The sequence below is a fragment of the Schistocerca serialis genome, chromosome 4, assembly GCF_023864345.2.
Source record: "Schistocerca serialis cubense isolate TAMUIC-IGC-003099 chromosome 4, iqSchSeri2.2, whole genome shotgun sequence".
In the NCBI taxonomy this organism is placed as follows: domain Eukaryota; kingdom Metazoa; phylum Arthropoda; class Insecta; order Orthoptera; family Acrididae; genus Schistocerca; species Schistocerca serialis.
In genome coordinates, this window is record NC_064641.1 from 235879125 (window position 1) to 235898810 (window position 19686).

Genomic DNA, 19686 nt, shown 5'->3' on the forward strand with positions numbered 1-19686 from the left:
GAGTGAAGAATCAAGGTACACAATGTGGCGATCTGATGGCAGGGTGTGGGTATGGCGAATGCCTGGTGAACGTCATCTGCCAGCGTGTGTAGTGCCAACAGTAAAATTCGGAGGTGCTGTTGTTATGGTGTAATGTATTAATAAAGAAATCAGTCAATCAATCAGTCACTCATTCAATCTATGTGACAAGCCATCTAAAATGTCTGCACCATAGTAAGACAACTTACTGTTTTGTCCACATAGTTGACTTGATGCTGGAACCCTGCAATGAGAGTGGACCTGCCTGGGGTCACAGGCATGACATCATTTGTTGCAAGCTTGGCTGGTGCCACTATTTCATTGTGCTAGCTTCCACTGCATAGAGGATAAAGGCACTTCTAATTGCAATGACACATTACACAGTACCCACTGGCATTTTGAATGTCAAAACGTATGGTTTTCATACTACATAGTAATCACATGGTTTTCAGACTACATAGTAATCACAATCTTGCAGTCTACACTGTTGAGCTGCATAATAGGCAAGTCCCAATGCTGTAGTTTGCGATGCCATGTGATCCTGACTCATACACTTTGAGAGCACTGCGACCAGTAATCATTATGTTGCAAAGGTTCTAGAACCCAGGACACTGAACCTCCCTTGAGCAACCGTATTTACGTAATGAAGTATATTAACCCATGAGACATGGTCTGTGGCAAGCCTTGTTAAAACAATGAATGTTGCCATTGCTTCCTTGCGGTATATACTTGTCTGACAATTTACCTAATACAGATCTGAGATATAGTTGGTAAGCAACTTATTCCTCATGGTCCTCCAGCAACCACTGATGTTTTGAAAGCTTGCATTGCAACAACGGTACTCAAAAACATATCAAGGCCCAGTTAGATTGGAGTGCCACAATATTTAGAGCTTGGCTGCAACATGTGGGAGCCTCACACCCTGGTGAATTCTCATAGTTTAGAGATCATGCACAATCCTGCAATGCTGAACATTTGTGTATTGTCTAGCATACAATCTATGGTATAAAATTCATTTCAATCACATTTATCATCCTTGGTGTTGCAATTTTCACAAACATCAGTGTACATTTACAAATTAGTTAAATCTACAGTTAAAGCTACAGCAGAAGTTCTGTTTATGCAACAAATTCTAAAGATTATGTTAGTGCAAACATTTTCTGAGCTATAGAGAAAACAAAGAAAAGAAACACAAATTATGATTAAATTTCTGTTTCACAAACTTGTACAGATTTTTACAATAGAAGCTATTTAAATATTACTCCAATAAACAGGACCGCCATTTTCAAGCACTAACCCAGCAACTCCAGAATCAAAAGAAAAGGACTGTTGAGCATTGCGCAACAAGTCAATGGCACTCCTCCAGCACTGTGCAGCTGCGCGCTCAACCTCACTGAGGCCTGGAGTTGGTCCACACAGCACACACACCTCCACATCAGACGTCAAGAGACAGGACACAACACGATAGGCAACCTGCAGACATCCATTATGTGCTGTACTGGGTTTATGGAGCAAGTAACTATTCTTATGTAACATTAACAGCAGCATTAAACAAAAAATTTATGGACTGAAAAAAGTTGGGCTTAAGTTAAGAGTAAGGAAAATGTAAGCTGTGACTCATTTTACTTCTCCTTGTAGGGTGGCAGCAAGTGGCATGCAACCAGTGGGAGGATAGTTTAAGATAACCAATTACAGGTGAGAAAATGCAGTTTTTTTCTTTTGTGCCAAAATTAAGATGTTAGAAATATGTTAGAAATATTGAATACATGAAGGTTAGTCACCAAGATTGAATTATTACCTTTAAAAATAAAGTTACAAAATTATTTTTTTCCAGGTATGTGTCTGCAGTTCTGGTACACACTGAAACTCATGTGCTAGTTTTATAGCACACCACTAGATGATCCAAAATGTACATTGCTACCAAACATGTCCTCTACCTGGTACTCTCTCCTTGTCCACTTACAACCAAATGTCATCATACTATTTTGATTTCCCATCACACCTTATCCGGAGTTTTGTCAATATTGATCCATGAACCATAAGTATAACAGCATTAGCCCGGCTCTCAACATTTAATGAAAGTAAGGAATGCATATACATCAACATGTTCACACACAGAAGCCACAGGAAACAAAATTCAGAAAAATAATTATGAAAAGATAATCATCAAAAAATTAAATGTGTTATCTTTCTTTTGTTTACTGCTTTACTATTTTACTTAATCATGAACCTCATAAATAACTGGATGACAATGAACTTTCAGAGTTATTTTTAGCTGACATCTCATTAAAACATAAATAAATATTTACACTTAAGTGTCAGTACACAGAATAGCACAAACAGCCAATGGAACTGTACAAGCAGGTTGAGGGGAAGTCAAATGTTATGTAAAATAAGTATGAGACAGGAATGAAATAACACATATCTAACATTTAGAGACTATGCTTAACCAAACATTTGAAACTAAATCCTGATTTTTGTCAAACTGACAAAGCATTCTGCAAGAATTTTTTACTGTAACGTGCTAACCAAGTAATTCTAGCCACTGTAAGTTAGTAATCCAAAAATCTTGACATCAACATCCATTAAAGGCATAGCTTAACAGACTATTGGGTTTCAATCTTAACAGTTAGTGTCAGTTTTCTTTATTTTTCTTTTTTTTTTTTTTTTTCATTATAGATGCATGTGTTTAAGTTTTCAGTAGTCTATGTTGTTACTCTGAGGCTGACAGAAAATATATTGCAGGACTTGCACCTGTAAAGTGTGGGGTTCTCTATGATGCAAGCAGTTGTGAGAAATCCAATAGTTTCATTAGATACGGTGTTACATCAGTTAACAAAACTGCTGATTCCAATCTTTTCCTTGACCAGCAAAACCAAACCAAGCAAAAAAAAAAAAATAAATAAATAAATAATCACATTATGACCACCACAGTAACATAATATACTGATTACAATACAGGGTTATTACAAATGATTGAAGCGATTTCACAGCTCTACAATAAATTAATTATTTGAGATATTTTCACAATGCTTTGCACACACATACAAAAACTCAAAAAGTTTTTTTAGGCATTCACAAATGTTCGATATGTGCCCCTTTAGTGATTCGGCAGACATCAAGCCGATAATCAAGTTCCTTCCACACTCGGCGCAGCATGTCCCCATCAATGAGTTCGAAAGCATTGTTGATGCGAGCTCGCAGTTCTGGCACGTTTCTTGGTAGAGGAGGTTTAAACACTGAATCTTTCACATAACCCCACAGAAAGAAATCGCATGGGGTTATGTCGGGAGAGCGTGGAGGCCATGACATGAATTGCTGATCATTATCTCCACCACAACCGATCCATCGGTTTTCCAATCTCCTGTTTAAGAAATGCCGAACATCATGATGGAAGTGCGGTGGAGCACCATCCTGTTCCAAGATGAAGTCGGCACTGTTGGTCTCCAGTTGTGGCATGAGCCAATTTTCCAGCATGTCCAGATACACGTGTCCTGTAAGGTTTTTTTCGCAGAAGAAAAAGGGGCCGTAAACTTTAAACCGTGAGATTGCACAAAACACGTTAATTTTTGGTGAATTGCGAATTTGCTGCACGAATGCGTGAGGATTCTCTACCGCCCAGATTCGCACATTGTGTCTGTTCACTTCACCATTAAGAAAAAAATGTTGCTTCATCACTGAAAACAAGTTTCGCACTGAACGCATCCTCTTCCATGAGCTGTTGCAACCGTGCCGAAAATTCAAAGCGTTTGACTTTGTCATCGGGTGTCAGGGCTTGTAGCAATTGTAAACGGTAAGGCTTCTGCTTTAGCCTTTTCCATGGTACGTTTAGCTCCCTGCTTGCTTTATTCGTCGTATTCTGCGGGCTACGCGTGAAACTTGCCCGCACGCGTTCAACCGTTTCTTCACTCACTGCAGGCCGACCCGTTGATTCCCCTTACAGAGGCATCCAGAAGCTTTCAACTGCGCATACCATCGCCGAATGGAGTTAGCAGTTGGTGGATCTTTGTTGAACTTTGTCCTGAAGTGTCGTTGCACTGTTATGACAGACTGATGTGAGTGCATTTCAAGCACAACATACGCTTTCTCGGCTCCTGTCGCCATTTTGTCTCACTGCGCTCTCGAGCGCTCTGGCGGCAGAAACCTAAAGTGCGGCTTCAGCCGAACAAAACTTTATGAGTTTTTCTACCTATCTGTAGTGTGTCGTGACCATATGTCAATGAATGGAGCTACAGTGAATTTATGAAATCGCTTCAATCATTTGTAATAGCCCTGTATAACTATTTTTTTTTTTAAATACTTATTTGCAGTCTTGTGAAACAATTAACAAGAAAAACAACCCTATTTCCAAAATAACAGAATGATGAAACTGATAACAACTGTTCCAAAGATATAAAAATACCACAATAACCTACAGGATAGCTTCTAAAACCTAACCTCCTTTTTTCTTTCATTTTTCTCTTTTTTGTTACTCTCTGAGAAGAACTTAAACTTCTTAGTATCCTGAACCATTACATTTCCTACATCTACAACTACATCTACGCAGGTACTCTGCAAGCCACTGTATGGTATGAGGCAGAGGTTATCTTGCACCACAACTAGTAGTTTCCTTTCCCGCTCCAATCGTAAATAGAGCAAGGCAAAAATGACTACCTACAACCCTCCATATAAGCCCTAATTTTTCTTCGTCTTCTCTCTATGGTCCTTACATGAAATGTACAGTGGTGGCAGAAGAATTATTCTGCAGTTAGCTTTTAATGCCAGTTTTCTACATTTTTTCCACGAAAAGAACACTGCCCTCCCTCCAGGAATTTCCACTCGAGTTCATTAAGCATCAGTGTAATATTCACATGTTGATCATACCTGTGGGTAACAGATCTAGCAGCCCACCTCTGAATAGTTTCAATGTCTTCATTAGCCTGACATGTTGGGGATCCCAAACTCTCAAGCAGAACTCAAAAATGGATTACATTAGTGTTCTATATGAGTCTCCTTCACAGATGAACGACACTTAACTAAAATTCCCCCAATAAACTGAAGTTGACCATTTGACTTCCCTACTACCATCCTTATACATTCATTCCATTTCACATCGCTTTGCAGCAATATGTCCAGATATTTAATTAACATGGCAGTATCAAGCAGTAAACTACCAATGCTGTATTCACATACCCTTTTTTGTGAGATTTAAAACCTTTTACAGTGTACATATTGTTCCACAAAATTTCGGGAGAACTGCCGGCTGTTTGTAACTTCCTGCCACAGTATTTCTGTGCCAGAGTCTTCTGGCCATCTTCAGGCGATACTGGTGAAAGCGCACTGAGCTCTGCTATTTAAGGCCTCGCCGGCACATGCGTGGATCTGTCAAAGATGACCTAGAACTGCACAAGGCAGGTGTTTACAGGATTCCGTGTGAATGCGGCAAATCTTATGTAGGGCAAATGATGCAAACTGCAGGATCGCATTGTGGAATATCAGCGGCACACTCGCCTTCTTCAGCCTTGTTAAGTCTGCCATCACCGAAATCTTTATTTCCACTGGTCATGTCATGAATTAGAGTGAGACAAAAATTGTGGCCCATAGGTTCCACTCCAACTTTTGGAGTTCTATTATTAATGAATCTGTGGAAATACGACTGTCTGACAGTGAGTCTCTTATTAATCGAGATGGCGGTTTTCAATTGAATTCGGCATGGAATCCAATCATCGAAAAACTTTGTGTCCTCCATAGCCGGCGTAATTCTGTGATGGAACCGCAGGAAGACAATCAAATTTATATCGATGCGGCAAATTTTCACCACGGAGGGCGCGCTGCACAGCAGAATCGAATACGCTCAATAGCACATGCGCAACGCCAAGTGAATCCACCATGCATGTGCTGGCTGGGCCTTAAATATCAGAGTTCAATGTGTTTTCACCAGTATCACCTGAAGATGGCCATAAGACTCTGCGCCGAAATATTGTGGCAGGAAGTTACAAACATCTGGCAGCTCTCCTGGAATTTTGTGGAACACCCTTTAAAAAAATTTAAAAAAATAAAAATAATAATAATAATCAGAGCAATCTGCCATCGATCATGCCAACTATAAATTTTGTCTAAGTCATCTTGTATCCTCCTAGAGTCACTCAAAGAGAACACCTTCCCATCCACCACTGCATTATCAACAAACTGCTGCAGATTGTTGCTCACCCTGTCTGTCACACCATCTATACTACTATATAAAGACAAGTGGTAGTTAAAAGTTGTTATCAAAAAAAAATCTTGGAATATTCTTGACTGATTTACTTAAAACTTTTACACATATTCTATCAAACGTTTGGACGGACATGGGCTAAACATTTCTTTAATGTATATGGTATACAAGTACATATATACTATATAAATGGGAAAGGTTTTTAGCAAAACTGTCAGAAAATTTTTGGTCTATTTCCTTCAAATTTTTAAACAATACTCTAATAAATGTTCAGAAAGACACCAACTACACCTTTTCTCATCCATAGGGTATATACATCTTTACACAAACATCTATATGTCTATTTGAAAGCAAGTCATACTTCAATATTGTTACCAAAACTGTCAAAAAGTTCTAGACTGGCTTGCTTCAAAACAGAACAGGCTCTGCTAATGGAATACGCCTTCCACATCACTGGCAACGGTTTCTACACAACGCTGGTGACTACATCTACATCTACATTTATACTCCGCAAGCCACCCAACGGTGTGTGGCGGAGGGCACTTTACGTGCCACTGTCATTACCTCCCTTTCCTGTTCCAGTCGCGTATGGTTCGCGGGAAGAACGACTGTCTGAAAGCCTCCGTGCGCGCTCTAATATCTCTAATTTTACATTCGTGATCTCCTCGGGAGGTATAAGTAGGGGGAAGCAATATATTCGATACCTCATCCAGAAACGCACCCTCTCGAAATCTGGCGAGCAAGCTACACCGCGATGCAGAGCGCCTCTCTTGCAGAGTCTGCCACTTGAGTTTGTTAAACATCTCCGTAACGCTATCACGGTTACCAAATAACCCTGTGACAAAACGCGCTGCTCTTCTTTGGATCTTCTCTATCTCCTCCGTCAACCCGATCTGGTACGGATCCCACACTGATGAGCAATACTCAAGTATAGGTCGAACGAGCGTTTTGTAAGCCACCTCCTTTGCTGATGGACTCAATTTTCTAAGGACTCTCCCAATGAATCTCAACCTGGTACCCGGCTTACCAACAATTAATTTTATATGATCATTCCACTTCAAATCATTCCGCACGCATACTCCCAGATATTTTACCGAAGTAACTGCTACCAGTGTTTGTTCCGCTATCATATAATCATACAATAAAGGATCCTTCTTTTTATGTATTCGCAATACATTACATTTGTCTATGTTAAGGGTCAGTTGCCACTCCCTGCACCACGTGCCTATCCGCTGCAGATCTTCCTGCATTTCGCTACAATTTTCTAATGCTGCAACTTCTCTGTATACTACAGCATCATCCGCGAAAAGCCGCATGGAACTTCCGACACTATCTACTCGGTCATTTATATATATTGTGAAAAGCAATGGTCCCATAACACTCCCCTGTGGCACGCCAGAGGTTACTTTAACGTCTGTAGAAGTCTCTCAATTGATAACAACATGCAGTGTTCTGTTTGCTAAAAACTCTTCAATCCAGCCACACAGCTGATCTGATATTCCATAGGCTCTTACTTTGTTTATCAGGCGACAGTGCGGAACTGTATCGAACACCTTCCAGAAGTCAAGAAAAATAGCATCTACCTGGGAGCCTGTATCTAATATTTTCTGGGTCTCATGAACAAATAAAGCGAGTTGGGTCTCACACGATCGCTGTTTCCGGAATCCATGTTGATTCCTACATAGTAGATTCTGGGTTTCCAAAAACGACATGATACTCGAGCAAAAAACATGTTCTAAAATTCTACAACAGATCGACATCAGAAATATAGGTCTATAGTTTTGCGCATCTGCTCGATGACCCTTCTTGAAGACTGGGACTACCTGTGTTCTTTTCCAATCATTTGGAACCTTCCGTTCCTCTAGAGACTACTTTGAAGGAGAGTAACAAATGTAAACATGTAACTCTTTTGTAACAGTTGTGAATAAATAGTTGCCACTACTTAAATTCCAACCCTTGTATATGGTATTTAAATATAAATATAATATACAAAGGGGAAACATTGCTAGCAAAATTTTCAAAAAGCTCTTGACCCTATCACTTCTATGCACAACTGTACTAAACATTCAGGTGGACATAGGCTACATATTTCTTTAATATATAAATATATATGTAATACATGAAGAGGAAGCATTGTTAGCATAAATCTCAAAAAGTTCTTTAGCAAGTTACTTCAAATTTTCATACAAAACTCTAACTCTATATATTTTTTCAGTACAAATAATATATGAATGAATATAAGTAATAGGCAAATTATGTTAGCAGAAATCTCAAAAAGTTCTTGATTGATTTACTTCAAATTTTTGCACAATACTCTAATGAAAGTTCAGACATGCATAGGCTTTATACAGTTTTAAAGAAGAATGAACAGGTTTTCTGTTAAAAGAAATTGCAGTGCTGTGCTGTGCTTTGGAAATGTATGGTTTAGTCTTCTTTCTTCCAGTCAATTTTAACTACAATACCAAGGCATTGAAACCAATAGACAGATTGTTTCTCCTGTATATATCCATTTCCCTTATGTACATTTTTAAACAAAATATGTATAAACAGCAATGTGCTGTTTTGTTTTATTCTCTGTAGTTGGTTCCAACAGAAAACAGAAAAGCTGTGTTTATGGCTTATTGGTTTATGATTAGAATACTACTACAGAATATAAATCATCTGAAACTTTATAATCATACCCATTTACAGATTAATAACATGCCAAATACTGTCACTGAAGGTACCATCCTCACAGATCTAGCACTTGGAGAGATCTCACTCATACTCTGTATATCAATTATACCAACCAATCCTTTTTTAGTGATTTCAATTCCGGATCAAGGTTTCATTTGTAACACCAGTTACCAAGGCTCAAAGTAAGAGTGAGAGGGCAAAGGAAGGTAGCCAGAGAGAGGGGGGGAGGGGGGGGGGGGATGGACTAGAAAGTAGGAAACACAAGATGGACATAGAGAGGAGGAGGAGGAGGAGGAGGAGGAGGAGGAGATGGATAGAGAGAGAGAGAGAGAGAGAGAGAGAGAGAGAGAGATTAGGATGTACACCCAATTTTCATACATTTTTAGCAATTGTGAAGCATTGCTGGGCTTACTAGTTTATGTACACAGAGAATAAGAGCAGTCCTGTCACGCTTCCTTGGGGCACACTTCTGATGAAAACTAGCTATCGAGGACATATACTGGGTTCTATTACTTAAGAAATCTTCAAGCCACTCACATATTTGGGAATCTATTTCATATGGTTGTTCCTTCGTTAACAGTCTTCAATAAGGCACCATGTCAAAAACTTTAAGGAAATCTAGGAACATGGAACCAGCCTGTTGCCCTTCATCCTTCACAGCCTATCATGTGAGAAAAGGGTAAGCTAAGTTTCACACCTTATCTAATGAAGTACTAAAAAGAAATAAATTGAAATTATTGTGAGCCTATAGACATTTGAAGTAATTCAAGTGTAATACTTGCTCATCCTGATCCTTACAAAATTAGTGGGCTGTAGTATACTAATATAGGATAATCTTTCTTTTTCTTATTCCTTCGCCTAATAATACAGACATCAAAATCAATGTGAATGAATTGTGCACTGTGTGAGGAATCACCAAATGTATTTAACAAGCCATTAGATTTTTCAGTTTTCTTGTAAAGAACTAGTTTGACCAAAGAAATGCTCCAGTGAGACTAGATTCTCTATTATATCTCATACTCCAGTCACCAGAAGTTGTCAAGCTCTAGTATGCCAGACAACTGGTAACAATAAATGCATATATCACTTAAAGGTGAAAGTACAGCTAACAGGAACAGCCATTATGTATTTAATAGTCAGTGAATGGTAGCAGAATACCACCACGCATAGTGACAGATTGTGTGTAGAATGGGTGCATTCAGTACACAGCTGAAGCATATACTTACATGTGGACTTTTAACTGGCAGGAAGACTGGAACATCATGAGCCACAGTATGTTCATTACCACACTGCAGCAGAAGAACCAGCAACTGCCTTTCTACTGGTGCCAATGACCACCAACTGGATGTGGCAACTGACACACAACCACGAATCATGAGAACTCCATAGGAGGAACCGACACACTCACAGAAGGCATCTAAAATTCCCTGAAATCAAAGCTGTTTATTAAGGTACAAAAACTCACATAAGGTTAAAATACTGCTATTAATCTTCACTATTTAAAATCTCTCTACACCATTCATAATACACAGATCTTTCAGGAACACCAGGATGAATGGCCACCACCAAACTGAGGCCAAGAGCAAAGTATACCGCTCTGTGGCACAACATGCAGCTGAACTTAACATGTTTGATTTCAATGGCAGCTTCACAACCTGGGCCATCTCGATTCTCCCTGCCACCACTAGCTTTTCTGAACTGCACAGATGGGAGTCGTCCTTCCAACACATTCTTCGCACCATAAATCATCCTGGTCTCAACCTACAATAACCTACTGTCCCCTCTGCCTTCACCCAACAGTTTCTGCCCTCACTGCACTACCACCTCCTCCCAATTCACATCCCCACACCCTCATTGTGCACCGCTCTCTGCCAATTTACCCACTGGTCTTTTCCCCTTCTCTGATCCTCTCCTTTTCGACTCCCGTCCCCCCCCCCCCCCCCTCCCTTCCCCACAGCCTCCTGAAAATACAACTGGCAGCCTTGTCCTAACACCATCTAGTCGCTCTACACACTGTCAGGCTGCATCGACTTCTCTCCCTCCACCAGTACTGTGTTATCCCTCCCCTTCCCCAGACCACTCTGGATTGCTGCTTCCATCTGACACAACACAGCTGCTTTCTGTCTGGAGCAGCCGGAGATAGTGGTCATGTGTGCATGATGTGTACTTGCTCGTGTGAATGTGTGCATATTTTCCTTTCTGAAGAAGGTTTTGGCTAAAAGATCAAAGTGTAACAGTCTCCTAGTTGTGCTCATCTGCAACTCAACAGGTAATCTTTATGATGAGTAGCAATCTACCCTTTTCATAAAATTGCTTATATTCCAACCTGGACTTTCCATTGCTGAATATACACTGAACAGCCAAAGAAATTGGTACGCCTGCCTAAAATCGTGTAGGGCCCCCATGAGCACGCAGAAGTGGCGCAACGTGACTTGGCATGGAGTCGACTAACGTCTGAAGTAGTGCTGGAGGGAATTCACACCACGAATCCATAACTCCATAAGACTATGAGGGGTGGAGATCTCTTCTGAACAGCACATTGCAAGTCATCCCAGATATGCTCAATAATGTTCATGCCTGGGGAGTTTGGTGGCCAGAGGAAGTGTTTCAACTCAGAAGAATGTTCCTGGAGCCATGCAGCAATTTTAGACATTTGAGGTGTCACATTGTCCTGCTGGAATTGCTGAAGTCTGTCGGAATGCACAACGGACATTAATGGATGCAGGTGATCAGACAGGATGCTTATGTATGTGTCACCTGTCAGAGTCATATCAAGGGTCCCATATCACCCAACTGCACACACCCCACACCATTACAGACCCTCTACCAGCTTGAAAAGTCCCCTACTGACACGTAGGGTCCATAGGTTGATGAGGTTGTCTCCATACCTATACATGTCCATGTCCACCCACATGATACAATTTGAAATGAGACTTATCCAACCAGGCAACACGTTTCCAGTTATCAACAGTGGAATGTCGGTGTTGACAGGCCCAGGTGAGGCGTTAAGCTTTGTGTCGTGCAGTCACCAAGCGTACATGAGTGGCCCTTCAGCTCCAAAAGCCCATATCGATGATGTTTCGTTAAATGGTTCGCACGCTGACACTTTTTGATGACCTAGCACTGAAATCTGCAGCAGTTTGCGGAAGTGTTGCACTTCTGTCACCTTGAACGATTCTCTTCAGTAGTCGTTGGTCCTGTTCTTGCAGGATCTTTTTCCAGTCAAATGATGTTGGAGATTTGATGTTTTACTGGATTCCTGATATTCACAGTACACTTGTGTAATGGTTGTACAGGAAAATCCCCACTTCATCGCTACCTCGGAGATGCTGTGTCCCATCACTCGTACGCCAACTGTAACACCATGTTCAAACTTACTTAAATCTTGATAACCTGCCATTGTAGCAGCAGTAACCCAGCTAACAACTGAGCCAGACACTTGTCGTCTTCTATAGGTGTTGCAGACTGCACTGCCGTATTCTGCCAATTTTCATAACTCTGTATTTGAATATGCATGCCTGTGCATGTTTCTTTGGCACTTCAGTGTATTATTCTCATTCATATCACATAACAATGCTAAATAACAACTGAAATACTCACTTCTGACTCCAGTCTGATTCTCTCAACAAAATGTGTATAAAATATATTACAGTATTCTGAAATGTAATCACCATATTTAGAATATTTCCAGTTTTTAGTACAAATAAACACAAAATATATTCTCAAAATGCACATCTACATACAAAACTGACAATGTGCACAAATTTTTGTTTAAGAGACATTACATTCATGTGTAATTCCAAAGAAAAACTGAATAAACACTTGGAAAGCATGTGTTTACACATATACTCACTAATGGTGAATGGGTGAATTTTGTTGCTTAAATGAGGATAACAACTGCTGATATGAAAGTGAAAACACACCAATTTCTACTAATGAAGCCTATTCAGCTTTCTCCAATATCCACTTATTTTTAAGTGGAAATAACCACCACAAAAGATTGCAAGTATGCCTATGTCTGCAGCTCCACAATGGTTAGTGAAGTCGCACACTGCCATAAAAGACTAAATAGTTAAGAAAGACAAATAAAAGTTCACGCACATCTAACAATATGAGCAACCACAACTGAACTGCTAAACGCAGAAAGGGCTTCAGTCACAAAATTTCCAAAATGAAATTTTGACGGAAATCATACCTTTATGGGGATTTCCATCATTCTGAGCAAAAAGGTATTTAGTCCACTGCTTGGAAATATACAAACTGAAGCTTTTTGTTTAGAGTTCTATGCAGAAAGGAATTCACTCCAGGACTGAAGCCCTTCTTTCTAAGAAATTGCATTTCAGCACGGAAGTTGGACACTTTCAGGATAATTCTGTTAACTTTAATGTGCAAAATATACTGGCCAAACTGTACAATTTATTTGTTGGAGGGCAAGAGCTGATACTGTACACTGTAGACATACACATTTCTTCTGTAGATAATATTTTCAGTTTTATTTCTGAAAGAGATTGAAGGCCCCACTGTATCCAGGCAAAAAAAGAAAAGCAATCCTTTAACAGGAAAGAGGAATATTTCAAAAACAGCGAAACTAAAAGTTCAAGAATGAATTGACTATAAAGTACAATGCATACCAGCTATTGGGTTCATGCATAAGTTCATAGCATTTTTCCATAAGATTAATAAACACAACAGATATATATAACAGAGACTTTAGTCATCAATACTGTATTCTATTTCACTATTTACAACAGTCTGCCAATGTTGCAATAACTTTTTGATTCTCTAACTGTAGAAATCATGTAAGACTCTAGTCATCAATACTGTATTCTATTTCACTATTTACAACAGTCTGCCAATGTTGCAATAACTTTTTGATTCTCTAACTGTAGAAATCATGTAATTCAGAAGTGAAGAACTTGTGAAGCCACGTTCGGAGCACATTTTCTCCCAGAAAAGAAGCTTCTTGAAAGTTGCTCGGTAGAGATCAGAAAAGATGAAAATCTGAGGGTGCAAAATAAAGTGAATAAGCTGGGTGCAAATGACTTCCCAACCCAGCTCCTGTATAGAGTTTTTGTCAGCCTACCAGAATGTGCACAGGTGTGATCATGGAGTCACATCACTTCACGATGTCTTCCAGGTCGTTCTTGGCCTGCATTTGCAAGATGTCTCAGTTGTTGACAATAAATGTCAGCAGTGATGGTTACATCCCAAGGAACCAATTCATAGTACACCACACCACTGTTGTTCCACCAGGTACATAACATTATCTTCTGTGGATGCATGCAGGTCTTTGTAAGAGGAGTTGCTGCTTTGTTTGGGCTCAACCATTCCTTTCTTTTCCTTATGTCAGCATAAAGACACCATTTCTCATTGCCAATAATGATACAGGATATGAATGGTCAGTGTTATTCACTAGCCAATTCATGACGAGCAAGCAGAGATGAACATATGGCCACCTGCTGATTTTTGTGTTTTTGCCTTACAGCATGCGGTGTCCATACACCCAATTTCTGAAACTTCCACATTGCATGCAAACATCACACCATGGTTGTAATGATCACAGTTCATCACATTTGCCAGTTCTTGAGTACACTGACGTTGATAATTGTGGATTAAAGCGTTTGAATGATCTTAATCAAATGTCAAAGGTCTTCCTGAATGTGGAAAGTCTCTAATGTCAAAACAATCCTCCTTAAAACAAGAAAACCATTTTCTTGCTGTGCTCTGTTCAATGCTATTATCCCCATACACAGAGCAAATGTTTCTGGCTGCCTCCACTATTGTCAACACTCTGCTGAAGTCAAACAGAAGAATATTTTGGAAATGTTCCTGTATCTCCACTTGGCACTCCATTTTATAGCACCCACAGCTCAATTCACTATCTCCAAATACCAAAATTATAATATGTAAAACTCACATAGCACCAGTGAGCTACAAATAAAAAATGACAATCCATAAATAAACCCACAGCAACCAGCATACCAACATGCAAAACAAAAACACTATGAACTTATGCACCAAGCTAATAAAATTAAAGCATCTGACTGTAGGTAATTCATAACTATACTGGATGTTCCTGACAGTTTCTTGAACACTGTTACTAGTGTTTGTAGTATATGATATACTGTATTACAATCCTGTTAACTGCTTAAATAGGTTTCTAGACTGGATTATTTTATGTTCACAGTTGCAAGAGCTTCAAGTGCTTTCAAGCCATTAGTGCTGATGAAAAGGAAGCTATTTTTGTATGGCTTCATGACCTCCCCTATGAGGATGAACAAGGTATTCATATCCAGTCAATCACAGACATACGTCCAGCGACACTGACACAGAAAAGAGGGTTCAGTTCGACAAGTGACCAAAGTTTTTGCTGCCCATGTAATTCTGTGCAACAACAGAAGGAAGGTACATTACAAAGCATTTCTGGCTGTTCTAGCTATGACTGACAAAAGAATGGAAAGACTGGGAAAGCTGTCTATATTAGATCACACTACACATGACTAAAGAGGGAAAGTCTCAGTGTAAACGCTTTGTCACCCAAAATCTGATAACTTATCAAGGAACATATAAACAGCTAACCAGTAAAAGAAAGCCACTACTCTTGGAGGACAAGTACATATTTAGACACAAGACTCAACAGAAAATTGATTCATAAAATGCTCAAGGAGGAACTTATTGATGTTAAATGTAGCAACAAGACTTTTGATTTGTTTTTCAATGAAAACTACTCCTTGCCATTTGGGTCACCTCAGGTAGATGCATGCTGCTTGGGTGAAGAATTAAAAGTTAAGATTCAAAATCCCCTTTTTAAAGATGTGGCAAAAAGGTGTGGATTGGCTGAGATTATAGAGCACAAGGAAAGGCTAAAAGAAGCTGAAACTCTAATGGAAGATCAACCCCACATATAGTCTCTGGCAACAGATTTTATGCACAACATTCAGTTACCAGTTTTCCCTGTCCACAAAACACTTTACTTGTGCCAGATGACTACTTATGTGTTTTGCACTGCAGGACATTCCTGTTGAAATTACAGGGCTACATTTGTTGCCCAACAACTGTGCAGGACAGAATAAGAACCATACTTTAGTAATGCTCCTTCTACTTTTAATATACACTAGCAAAGTTAAAGAAAAAAAAGAGCAATTCTTTGCTGTCACAGGTGATTCTTTTTTGTCCTGTTACTGGGGTTTCGCTACAACTAAATGCACCCTTATACGGTATGATTGACTGTACTCCACGCATGAAATAACCAAACTGGCCAAAGAAAGCAGCACTTCCATGAAGTTTGAAGTATGAGAAGTGAAAACAGGAGATATTTTGGATTTCAAAAACTGGTGGCCAATGATTCATAAAAGAAACTGTATATCAGAAGAAACTGAACCAAGATCAGTACCATGAGACAAGAAAGCACATTTTGGCATCAGCATAATGCTGCATTTTTCATTCAGTATCTGACTCTGTGGTTGTTTAATTACATCCAGTTTACTGATGATATCATGAAACACACAGGCTTTCTCAACCTGGGTGTATTTCAAATTCTACTTTTCTAACAAACTGTGCATACATGGGGAAAAGTCCAGTACAAGCAACATAAATAAAGGACATTACTAGATTACTCACTTATATACCTAATGAATATCAAGAATTCTAACATGAAATTACATGTTGGCACAAAAGTGAAGCTGTTGATTCACAAGAGTAAGATGACTAAAGAAACTCGAAACAGTATTGCATTTTTTTCTTCTCCATTATTTTCTTAATAAATATTGATTGAAAACCAATTGTTTTACTTTCTGTAATTCTCATGATTCTTTCACATTCCTAAACTATAGCCATACCCTCAAAGTAATATATGAATCATTATCTTTTCCCCAAGAAAATACTGAAAACATAAAAATCTATTTTGGTCCATACAAAAAGGACTTAAAATACTTCAAATTCTTTGAATATCTATAAGGACTTTTGTAATTGGTCAATAAACAACAGTAATTTTTCCCTTAGCTTTGCACTCATACTGCAGAATCCAGAATTTTTTTAAGGCCCTTTTGCATGGAGAGATTCAATTAATAAAATATCAACACCATCTCAGTGATGGGTACGATAATTCCGTATATAAAGTAACTGCAAACAACTGCAAATTGCCTGATGTAGAAGACAAAACAATTTCCACTTAATGCAAGGATTCGCCTTCTGCCATGAACAACACAAAGTACAAACACCACAAAGTTATTTAATTGGATAGATAAAAAGTCTACTCAACAAGTGGTGGCAGAATACACACATAAAAGACTGTTGTAACTGGCAAGCTTTCAGAGTCAGTGGCTCCTTCTTCGGGCATAAGTTTTGCTATTTGGGGAGCAAAATAACTGATCATGGTCAAAGTAGAGAGGATATAAAATGTAGACAGGCAATGACAAGGAAAGCGTTTCCGAAGAAGAGAAATTTGTTAACATTGAGTATAGATTTAAGTGTCAGGAAGTCTTTTCTGAAAGTATTTGTATGAAGTACAGCCATGTGTGGAAGTGAAACATGGATGAGAAATAGTTTAGACAGGAAGAGAATAGAAGCTTTCGAAATATGGTGCTACAGAAGAATGCTGAAGATCATGTAACTAATGAGGAGGTACTGAATAGAATAGGGGAGAAGAGAAAATTGTGACACAACCTGACTAAAAGAAGGGACCGGTTGGTAGGACATATTCTGAGGTATCAAGGGATCACCAATTAAGTTTTGGAGGGAATCGTGGAGTGTAAAAAACATAGAAGTAGACCAAGTGATGAAGACACTAAGCAGATTCAGAAGGATGTAGGTTACAGGAGTTACTTGGAGATGAAGAGGCTTGCATAGGATAGGGCAGCACGAAGTGCTGCATCAAACCAGTCTCTGGACTGAAGACCACAACAACAACAACAACAACAACAGCTTACGTCTACAAATAATCTTCATCTTCTGCTGTCCATTCACATTTAATCTTATCAACTCTTTAAAAATAAAGGTTTGTGTTGTTACAATTAAATCAGTAGTAGAAGAGTCAAATAGATTATTGTTCAGCTGTTTGCAACATACAGAATTATTTATGTAATGAATCTTGTCATAGTGCTATTTTCCCAAATAGTCTTAAATATGCTACCACCAAAACATTTCCCAAACAATGAGATGTAACAACAATCAAGAATAATCAATCGTTCTAACTAAAGGCAGCATTTTCAAAACTAACAACAAATGGACGAGGTTGTGTACAGCAAAACCTATACATACTTGGAGTGGCATCCTCTGTGAAGGAAGAAGCTGACAGGGAAAGTGTCATGAAATAAAACATGCTACCAGTGTAGTGCTTGCTAAGGTATGGTTGGTTGGTTGTTTGGGGAAAGAGACCAGACAGCGTGGTCATCGGTCTCATCGAATTAGGGAAGGATGGGGAAGGAAGTCGGCCGTGCCCTTTCAGAGGAACCATCCCGGCATTTGCCTGGAGTGATTTAGGGAAATCACGGAAAACCTAAATCAGGATGGCCGGACGCGGGATTGAACCGTCGTCCTCCCGAATGCGAGTCCAGTGTCTAACCACTGCGCCACCTCGCTCGCTGCTAAGGTATGCCGTGTAAATTGTAGTGTTTCAAATTTTACCACACAAAGCAGCACAAAATTGTTTTTAAAAGTTTCTCAAACTTGATAATTTTACGAAGTCAAGCTTTATGCTTTATTATAAAATATTTTGTGTAAAAGAATCATGTTGCTTTTGAAAAATAATCTTACATTTAGTACGGAGCAAATATTCCTCTTCTCATGAAAGAAGTTAAAAAACCTCTTTGTGTAAGTAAAGGCTAATGCAAAAGCATGGTATTACACACCACTTTAAATCAGATTGTCTAAAATTTTTATTAATGTAAGTATTATTATTATTATTATTCTTATTGTTATCATTATTACCTTTCCTTTCTCAGACCTTAGGTCTGGTTATTATTATTATTATTATTATTATTATGGCAGTCATAAGAGTCAAGGGACATGAAAGGTAAGCAGTGGTTGGGAAAGGAGTGAGACATGGTTGTAGCCTATCCCCGATGTTATTCAATCTGTATACTGAGCAAGCAGTAAAGGAAACAAAAGAAAAATTCAGAGTAGGTATTAAAATCCATGGAGAAGAAATAAAAACTTTGAGGTTCGCCGATAACATTGTAATCCAGTCAGAGACAGCAAAGGACTTGGAAAAGCAGTTGAACGGAATGGACAGTGTCTTGAAAGGAGGATATAAGATGAACATCAACAAAAGCAAAACGAGGATAATGGAATATAGTCGAATTAAGTCGGGTGATGATGAGTGAATTAGATTAGGAAATGAGACACTTAAAGCAGTAAAGGAGTTTTGCTACTTGGGGAGCAAAATAACTGATGATGGTCGAAGTAGAAAGTATATAAAATGTAGACTGGCAATGTCAAGGAAAGCATTTCTGAAGAGAGAAATTTGTTAACATCGAGTGTAAATTTAAGTGTCAGGAAGTCGTTTCTGAAAGTATTTGTATGGAGTGTAGCCATGTATGGAAGTGAAACATGGACAATAAATAGTTTAGACAAGAAGAGAATAGAAGCTTTCAAAATGTGGTGCTACAGAAGAATGCTGAAGATTAGATGGGTACATCGCATAACTAATGAGGAGGTACTGAATAGAATTGGGGAGAAGAGGAGTTTGTGGCACAACTTGACTAGAAGAAGGGATCAGTTGGTAGGACATGTTCTGAGGCATCAAGGCATCACCAATTTAGTACTGGAGGGCAGCGTGGAGGGTAAAAACCGTAGAGGGA

The 19686-nt window shown here is 39.0% G+C and overlaps 1 protein-coding gene across 1 annotated transcript in view; it reads right to left on the minus strand.

Moving 5' to 3' along the window:
• LOC126473538 (protein fuzzy) overlaps window positions 1–19686 on the minus strand; it is a 173998-nt gene that overhangs the window by 72072 nt on the left and 82240 nt on the right. Inside the window, exons 5-6 of the mRNA XM_050100652.1 lie at window positions 10114–10314; window positions 1316–1491 (exon numbers count right to left, since the gene is read on the minus strand). Coding sequence (XP_049956609.1) covers window positions 1316–1491; window positions 10114–10314 — 377 coding nt within the window. The remainder of the gene's footprint in view (window positions 1–1315; window positions 1492–10113; window positions 10315–19686) is intronic.